The 9,898-nt window shown below is 31.1% G+C and overlaps 1 protein-coding gene across 1 annotated transcript in view; it reads right to left on the bottom strand.

Moving 5' to 3' along the window:
* Window positions 1-6,108: 6,108 nt before the first annotated feature.
* The window catches only part of LOC140443447 (uncharacterized), a 58,105-nt gene continuing 54,315 nt past the window's right edge, over window positions 6,109-9,898 (bottom strand). The window contains exons 18-19 of the mRNA XM_072534710.1: window positions 9,306-9,524; window positions 6,109-6,337 (exon numbers count right to left, since the gene is read on the bottom strand). Of these exons, the coding sequence (XP_072390811.1) occupies window positions 6,227-6,337; window positions 9,306-9,524 (330 nt within the window). The 3' untranslated portion in view covers window positions 6,109-6,226. The remainder of the gene's footprint in view (window positions 6,338-9,305; window positions 9,525-9,898) is intronic.

Below are 9,898 nucleotides of genomic sequence, written 5' to 3'. Positions count from 1 at the left end.
ACATACAAGGTCATTTTTAACAATTTTTGTGTTTATACTGACTGACTGATTAATTCATTCTCTTATCACCTTCAAATAAATACATCAATAATTTTTAAGAATGAAGCTACGTCTATAATTTTTATTGGTTTTTAAACGTTGCTAATGGGACAAAATATTTCTTGAATACAATATTTAAAATACTATTTATCATACCAAAAATGAGAGAGAAGTACAAAAATAGGATTAAAGGAGGTTAAATAGGAAATCGTAAAAAAATAGATTTCCTATTAATTGCTTTCTGTAATTATGTATTTTTGTTAGTAACATTCGATCTACTTGTACAGAAGATATGAAATTTAGAAAGGACACTAATATATTTCCCGATAATATAAAAATTATTAAATTATTTTTAAATACGTTATTCTATCCTTGAGGGAAATGTTGAAAATATATTGATTATGCAAAGTTGACTTTCTACTCATTTGTTCCACATCTCGAAAGCTTTGAGCTTGTTAAAAGAAGCTTTGAAAAGCGCCACTGTCAATACTACGTAGAATAAAGTAGAAAAACATAACCTACAAGGATAAACATTTTAGATCAGAGTGTTAATGGTTTCTGAAGACATATTTCATCTTTATAAATGCTGATTTTGCCTTCTTTATACGTTTCTTTATTTTAATTGAGTTCCTTTTTATGTTGGCACCAAGGTATGCGAATCTGTCTTATTATTTGTAAATCCTCTAAACTGTCTGCAAAAGCTACTACATCGGCAGCATATCTAAGGACCTTCTAGTGCCAACGCTGTGGGGAAACTTGTCTTACTCCTGCGTCTACCGAGATTGCCTCGGTCAACCGACCTACCTGATTACCAACTTTAATGTTAGCAGTTTAGTTATAATAGATAGTATGAATCATTTTTAGCGTCTCTATCATCTTAGCCATCTACTTTCAGGATTGTTATGAGTTTGTCATGTTAAATCTATCAAACGATTTCCTTCATTTAAACGAACTTGATAAAACAAGTATGTATATTTATATAAACAAGGTCTTTGCATTTTTAGTATATCCTGCTATGTATGACTTAAAAAGTTTAACTATATAGCTCATCAGACTATTATTCTATAGCCTTGGAATGTTTTGTCATTCGGTATTTTTGGTACAGTTATGAGTATCACATTTATGCAATTTTACCCATCCTTTAAAATGCAATTCTTATTTAGAATTCAGTTTTACTAGTCCTTTCTAAATTTTCACGTATATACCGAAACTTCTTTTTAAACGAGAACCTATACTACAGAAACCACTATCCTTCGAAAAGCTGAATTATATACTTTCTCAAGAACACCATATAATCGTTTATCATATATCGTGAAATACCATAGTTAGCATAATATATTGTTAGTCTAGTTTTTGTACTTAAAAAGATTTTTAGTAATTTTAATAACTCAATTGCTTTTAAAAAGTATTTTCTGTGTATTAAAATATAAGTGGCACAGTCAGTAGGACTGTCAAACGGGCATTAGAGAGTATAATTATCGGTACGTTTTTACGCTTTGAAGAATTTAGTGAGAATATTATGGGATGGACACCTTTTCTTTTAGTGCAATTGCATTTATAGAGAAAATGGAAATGGGTCAGGTAGTTTGTTACAAAAATTGGTAAATGTTGGTAAAGACATTTTTGATATTTGGAAATTAAAAAATACTTTCAAAATGGCATCGCCATAATTAAAAAGGGAATATTTAGACATGATTCCAGATTTAAATAAAAACCAAGCATTGCTTTAACTAAATGTTAAGGGAAAATATCCATAAACTACGATAACGTAAAGAAAAACTTTGACTTTTTTTACATCATTCAGCATTTAACATCACATTTAGTGAAAATATTATTGAAAAGAAAACAAATCTGTCCAAAGTCTACAGTGGTTAACGATTGACAAAAAACTGAATAATCCCTCTGAAACTGAAAAGCTGAACGAGAAAGCTTAAAAATAACTCTAGGAAAATAAAATAGATAAAGAGGTCCACCAATATCCAGACTCAAAAAAAAAATCAAACTGGTAATTTCTAAGAGACTTGCAGAAGAAATACAAATAAACTTTAGCCTTAAAAAATCTCCCAAATACGATTGAATATCTGGTGAAATAAAGTAAAACTTTTGTTAGCGGACACTTCTACACAACCGAAACCTCTACTAAACGGACAGTTTTTAGGTCACCGAACATTTCTTATGTGGGTTAATATGAAAACACCTCCGAATACCGGACCCTCTTCACAACAACTCCGGACAAAATTTGCCTTCAGTTTTTCTAATGAATTATTGTAATTTTACTTGCCAACAATGGACAGTCAGGTAAAGGCGATTAAAAGATTAAAATTGGGGCTCTGGAAATCCAAATATACAAAATCCCTGTATAAAAAGTTTTTGATGAGAAGAATGTTATCATCTATATAATGTTCTTTATCAACGGCTGAACTGGAGAAGTCTGTAATGATCGCTAACTTCTGAATTTGGATTGTGGCAACATGGGAAGACGTTTTCAACCCAAACAATAAAACGTGTTTTATTAGGTGCAGTTTTTTAAAAAACGATAGTAATGGAGAAGAAATTGTGGAAAATCTGGAGGTATAATACAAGACCTGTAAAATGATTTGCCATTGTCAACCTTGTGTGAAAGTCATGGAGTCGAAAATTTTTTTAACTACCTAGAGATTGATGGAGCCCTATTGACGGAAAATCCTGAAGAAAACTTAGCTAGTTGTGTTAGTGATTTTAAAGAAAACGAACAGGAGTTCAATGTTTCCGACAATGGGAGTGACGATGAACTAGAACTTACTGCAACTGTAAGTAATTTAAATGATGGTTACCTAAAATTAAGAGACTTAGAATTATTTTTTATATATAAAGGTGATGCAAGGGTAATTAAAAAAATATCTGATATAATTCTAAGTGTTGAGTCAGAAATTGTGAAAAATAATGTTCAAAACAAAAAACAAACCGAATTTGTTTTTTAAGACGTAATACCTACCTTTTTGACATTAGTATTTTTTTTTGTTTTATTTGTATACAGATTGAACGAATTTAAAACGGAACATACGAAATCAATGTATTTCGGCTCAACTCCGCTCTAGGTGGTTGGCCAACAAAAGGTTGTCAAATAATTATATTATAAAAATCCAATACTTCAGCGGGCTGGTGGATTCTGAATTCATTCAAGAACAAGTCAAAACTCCACCCAAATAGGTTGCCTAGAATCACTGTGAAAACTAGACTACACAAGCAGTTATTATGCTGTCAAACCACTTATCGCTTCCTTACAGTCCAAGAGATAGAGCCGAAATTTTGAACTGATCAGTAATATGACATTTCTCTATTGGAATATATTCATTGTAACTGGGTTAAGACTTTGCCTTACAGGCGGACGCCCCTCGTGGTACAGGGGGTGGCTATACAGGGATGAAGTTGTAATTTTTTTCAGAAAAATTAACGATCGATAATATGGCTGAAAATTTGCCCAGAGTAAGATCTTGGTATAACCAGACGAAATCCCAAAGGGCGGACGCGAGAGTGGATACATAAGGGGTGGCGGACAGGGGCGAAATTGCAATTTTTTGGGGAAAAATTAACGATAAGTAATATGTCCGCCATTTTCATGGGTCATTATTTAGCCCCTAAAAACTCTAAATCCAAAAGGGCGGACAGCTGGGTTGGTCCACAGAGCCATAAAACGGGGTCAAATGTACCACTTGACTGTACATTTTAGGTCTCGGTAACAATTTTCAAACTGATTTTATTATGATATTTTTATACCGATTGATTTGAAAATTTGTATGCTCACTTCTGTTACTATTCTGAGAAGCGTCATCCTCAAAATTTTCCAAAAAAATTTTCGTAAATGAAAATTTTCGTAATTTTTTGAGGTAAAATCTAATTTATAGAATCCTTTCGATTTTCTGTAAGTTATACCATGATTTTTTTCCAAAAATTTTCAAACGATTTTTACGATAAGAAAAAAAAATTAGAAAAACTTTTCTAAAACATTTGATAAAACTCTACGTCATCGTCTGAATCTTTTATAGAATATTTTGTAGTTTTAAAATGATATTATGATAATGTTTTTTTTTCTAGCTAAAGTCATATTTACTTTACAAATCACATTTTTTTCTTAAATATAAATATTTTACGAATTAATTTTCAATTGAATAAATGTTTGATATTTGATATTTTATTAAATTAAAGTAATTTTATATTGTTAACTATTAAATGTTTTTGGTATAACAAATAGTAATTTTACTTATTTTTTATTACAATAAAAAGGTTTTTAAATTTATATTGCATAAATAATGGTTGTTCAGATATAAGAAAAATTTGATTTATTATTACATTAATAATCAAATACAAAATATATTATTTCTATTTATCAATAGGTAAAATTCAATTTGTAGAATTCCTTTAACATTTTACAAATAATTATTAATAAAAATCAATTTAATAGTGGAATTATCAATTTTTTAAGTTTTGAAATTTACTTTGTACTTAGATATTTTCAATATTTTTTTTAACTTTCAAATTGATTGAATTTTTTTTTTCATTAGTTAATTATAATTTTACAAATTCTGTTTGGACATTAATTTTGCATCATTATTATTTTAAAATATTAAAATAATAATGATGCGCGTTCCATTTAGATCAGTAATTCTAGACGCATGCGCTAAATGTAATAAGTATCAAGATGCTTTTATCCAACTTGGTGAAACTTGTGAAATTGTAATGAAGTTGTTGAAACCTTAGAAACTTTCATATGTCACTTATATGGAACAGGACTGACGAGAACAAATGAAGCAGATAATGAATGTGATATTATTGAAAGTGAAAGTGACGAAGGTGATGAATGTGATGACATCAGTGAGAGTGAGAAAAATGACGAAATTTTTAAAGTTTTTCTAATTTTTTTTTCTTATCGGAAAAATCGTTTGAAAATTTTTGGAAAAATTCATGGTATAACTGACAGAAAATCGAAAGGATTCTACAAATTAGATTTTACCTCAAAAAATTACGAAAATTTTCATTTACGGAAATTTTTTTGGAAAATTTTGAGGAAAACTTTACTTGACGCTTTTCAGAATAGTAACAGAAGTGAGCATACAAATTTTCAAATCAATCGGTATAAAAATATCATAATAAAATCAGTTTGAAAATTGTTACCGAGACCTAAAATGCGCAGGCAAGTGGTACATTTGACCCCGTTTTATGGCTTTCTGTACCAACCCAGCTGTCCGCTCTTTTGGATTTAGAGTTTTTAGGGGCTAAATAATGACCCATGAAAATGGCGGACATATTACTTATCGTTAATTTTTCCCCAAAAAATTGCAATTTCGCCCCTGTCCGCCACCCCTTATGTATCCACTCTCGCGTCCGCCCTTTGGGATTTCGTCTAGTTATACCAAGATCTTACTCTGGGCAAATTTTCAGCCATATTATCGATCGTTAATTTTTCCGAAAAAAATTACAACTTCATCCCTGTATAGCCACCCCCTGTACCACGAGGGGCGTCCGCCTGTAAGACAAAGTCTTAACCCAGTTACAATGAATATATTCCAATAGAGAAATGTCATATTACTGATCAGTTCAAAATTTCGGCTCTATCTCTCCGACTATTAGGCAAGCTCCTCTTTCCTTTAAAGGAGACAGATAGTTGAACGATATTTTATACAATGTCTATCACCGGGTATGGATTTATTTTTGTCCAAGTTTTATATTGGTCCACTATTTCAAATGCAGTTCAAACAGACATATATTAAATTGTATGTTCCGTTTTAAATTCGTTCAATTGTATATGCTTTTCAATGCTCTTTTTTATTTCAATTAATTAAGCAATAACTCTACACAACGGACAACTCTACACAACGGACAATTATTTGCCCAATTGGTGTCCGTTATAGAAAAGTTTCACTGTTCTTAAAAAAACTGTCAAAAAAAAACTACAATCAAGTTAACGTATATTATAAACGCACCTTTTTGTCCAAAACACTTGCCAAATCTTTAGAAGATAGCTGCAGTTATTATGATGCTGAATCCAGAGAAACAATAGAACACAGTTCTATTATAAATAAATTTATACACTTAATTTTATTTATTTATTAAAAAAAAACAATTTAAATAAAACAATAAGAAAAATATGAAATATTCATAAAAACCAACTTAACCTAAACGAAATCTTCTTAATTTTAACAAATTTTAATCACTTCAGTTCTTTAAGAGTAAGTTTGAGGGGATCCACTAAGCCATATAAGAACTTAGCTTCAAATCTCATATCTGGGTGGTCCCAAGACATTTCAAAATTCCTGATCATCTGCAAATAAAAAATTCGTTAATTGTAAATGCGATTCATATTTGAAAAATCAATATTAATTGATCTTTGGTAACATAACATATAAAAAGTATTTGAAATCTACTAAAATTCATTATACACTAATACCACAATAATTTGGTTTACTTGGAAATCTCAATTGGAACATAGATTACATCAAATAAAAAAAATTGAATTGGGGGAACAAAATATTCGGTAGAGACCTTTTTATGGACATCCATTCATTTTGATTATATGTTTCTATTTTGTTGTCTATTCTTTTATTTCCTCATTCATCGGGTACGCCACTGTTACGGTTTTCTCACAGCTTTTTTTGTTTTCCTTTTTTTCTAACACGTGTACTAGATAGCGACCAAAAACTGCACGTCCTTGATTATTTTTAAATGATCCACATTCAAATTGCATCCAACTTCATCATCTACATTAAGTGATTATTGGTAATTGATAAATCCCACTTAAAGCACACTTAGTATATTTTTCGTAGCATGTACTGGATATTATATGGCTACCTGCAAAATTCAAGCTGTACATAAGCTGTAGCAGATACCACCTTTAAATAAAACTTTAAGAACGTAGACCAAAGAACTCCTTTAATCATTATTATCTTATTTGTCACATTTCGTCTAATCTTTGGCACAATTTGGCTAATGGAATACTATCATATGCCTTTTGAAGATCGCAAATACCATGTGTGTCTACATACCGTGTTCCAAGCGCCTTTCTATTGGTTGTTTTAGACAGAATACATTGTCTATACAAAAACGACCAGTATGAAAGTCACTCTCCTCTTCAGCATCTTCTCAATAATATGCAATTCGGATTTTATCTTCCCATATATTTTACAGATTGAGTTGGTTATACTTAGCCCTCGGTAATTCATACAATCCTTTATTTCGTCTTTGTTTTTGTATTTACTGACGTGTTTTTCAATTTCTTTTGGTGGTATTTTGGTTTCTTTGCGGTAGGATTTATCAGAACTTGAAATTCTGCTCGATCTTCTGGCAACAGTTACCATCTTTTGTCATTTTTCTTGTCACAGATATTTTGTAGGTTAGCATTTGATCAGGACCGCTTTCTAACCAATCGATTCGTGCGAATATTTGAATTAGAAATTGTTCCGTAAGCGAACGACATGTCAGTGCTATTTAACAGCGAAATATCAAAGTCGTCCATGTAGTGCATAGACTTATATTTATATATTAACCCATTAGTGCCCAGATTATTTTTTCGCAGTTTTTAATGTAATGCTAATATTTTTTGCGAGCAGTTTTATTAAAAAACATTAAAATAAATGAATTTACGAATTCGGATTTATAAATCACTCAGTGTATAATGTTCATACGCCAGGAACTATGATACAACGATAGGAGCTAATGAGTGCAAAAAATACAAAATATATCTGTTAATAGTTCTATTTACTCGTATTTAAAAACTGAAAATGATGAAAAAGAAATTTAAACATTTTGGTTTGTGTGATAAGTAACGAAACAATCAATAGAGAGACCTAAGTTACATTTTTTACACATCGTGCCTGTTGAACTTTTGCAAAATCTTCCAGCACAACGTCTTCTTTGGTCGTTTGGAATTTTATCAACTAGGTGTTCCATCCTATCATATCTAATTTCATCGGCTACTCTTTGCGCATTAGTAGATGAAGTCCTGCCAGTGCCTTTGGGAGATGACGAATATTTCTTCAAATAAACTTGGACGATAGCCCTTCGATAGTCTATTCGGGAGATCTGAGAGTTGTTTGATTTTCGATACAAACACCACGCGGTATTGACTGAAACATCAAGAACCTATGTATGTGCTAACTGGTCGGCTAACTTGTATGTGTTTTTTTTCCTTTTGCGAATAATGTTAACATTTGTTATTGGATTGATGCCATATCTATTTGAAGCAATGCAAACTACGGAATTATCAACCCAATTAGCTACTAGTATAGCATCCGTTTTACTAATAGTACTTTCATAGTATGCCCTTTCCTTTTTCTGAATATCTTTTTTAGCTAATAAAGGACAGCTCCTAGGTAAAAGGTTTTCCCTAATCCCTAATAGTCCCCGTATTTCCGTATCCTTTCAAATTTAAATAAGACAATAAACAGAAGGTAGTAAATAAATTGTCAAAGTAAAATAAGAATGGATAATTTCAGATTATTAGGTAGTTCTATCATTTTCACCAGTGGTGCTCCCGCCTTTCCAAAGTTTCTTTCTATGTCAGTATCAGGAGTTACAGATTTTTTTCGATACCTCGAAATCATTCAAATAGCTCATCAATGTATTTAGGCACCAGACTTTATAACCAAATCGTATGGGTCTGGCTCTTAAAAATTGCTTGCAGCTATGATTACCGCAGTCGAAGGTATAGTCTTTTTCAGGAACAAAAAACTTTCTGAATCTGTCCTTCACTTTATTTATAAATGGCCGTATGAAACCCAATCGCGGGATTTAGAAACTTGTGGATATACCATATGAGCAGGTATAATATCGATATCATAAGATATCAGATATCCTGACAAGAACTAACCTGTTTTCAACTGAAAATTTGCGACGTAGGCGATAGAGGATCTATTTAGATGGCACCACTTTGCAGTTACATAATCGTAGCACTAGGAACTAATGGGTTAATATAGACCGAGCATACCGGCCGCGCGTACTAAAGACAAGATCTCTTGCAGTGGTTTGATCTGTCTCTAGTGCAATTGAATTTCTTGGCTCCCTCTCACCCCTACCAAAAAGAGACGCTGCTGTACTTACTTTATGTAAGACAGTGACACAATGAACAATGAAAAAAAAAGATGATGTTGTCACTTAGCTCTACAAACTGTTCAGTATATGTTAATATATACGTCTATGACGTAGTGGTCCAATACCGGCGTAATAATTTTAATAACTGTAACAGTTACTTATTTCGGTACCTTACTAAAAAAAAAAACATTTTTTTTCCTTACATTTGCGATGGCAACTTCTATTTCCAAAGTGGCAAATCTTCTGCCGATGCAAGAACGGGCACCATGTCCAAACGGCATGTAAGCAAACGGATGAGCGTTTTTCGCGGAGTACTCGTTACTGACAGATCGTAGCCATCTTTCCGGTATAAATTTAGCTGGATCTTTGAAATTTTTATCTATCAATGTTGATGCATAAAAATGCATAGGAGAAACATCCGTCTGAAACAGAAAATATTTTTATGAAATTTAGGTTTTTAATGTAGATATAATAATAATAATAATAATATATATATATATATATATATATATATATATATATATATATATATATATATATATATATATATATCAAGGATATCAAGAGTATTATTTAGTCATTTTATCTTCGTTCAAGGTATATAATTGTTAATACATGTCTGATAAAGAATAATAATAATTATTATTTACGATTTATAAATAAAGTAATTACCAAATTACAGAAAAATTTGTAAGAAATTCATGTCAGTTGTATATACTCAAAAACTAAATACGTTTCTTAAAATTTCCTACTCATTTTTTGGTTTTTTAAATTATTGTCTTTCTCTAACCCAGTG

This window comes from Diabrotica undecimpunctata, chromosome 6 (assembly GCF_040954645.1).
Source record: "Diabrotica undecimpunctata isolate CICGRU chromosome 6, icDiaUnde3, whole genome shotgun sequence".
Lineage (NCBI taxonomy): Eukaryota > Metazoa > Arthropoda > Insecta > Coleoptera > Chrysomelidae > Diabrotica > Diabrotica undecimpunctata.
This window is presented reverse-complemented; position numbering and strand designations above follow the sequence as displayed.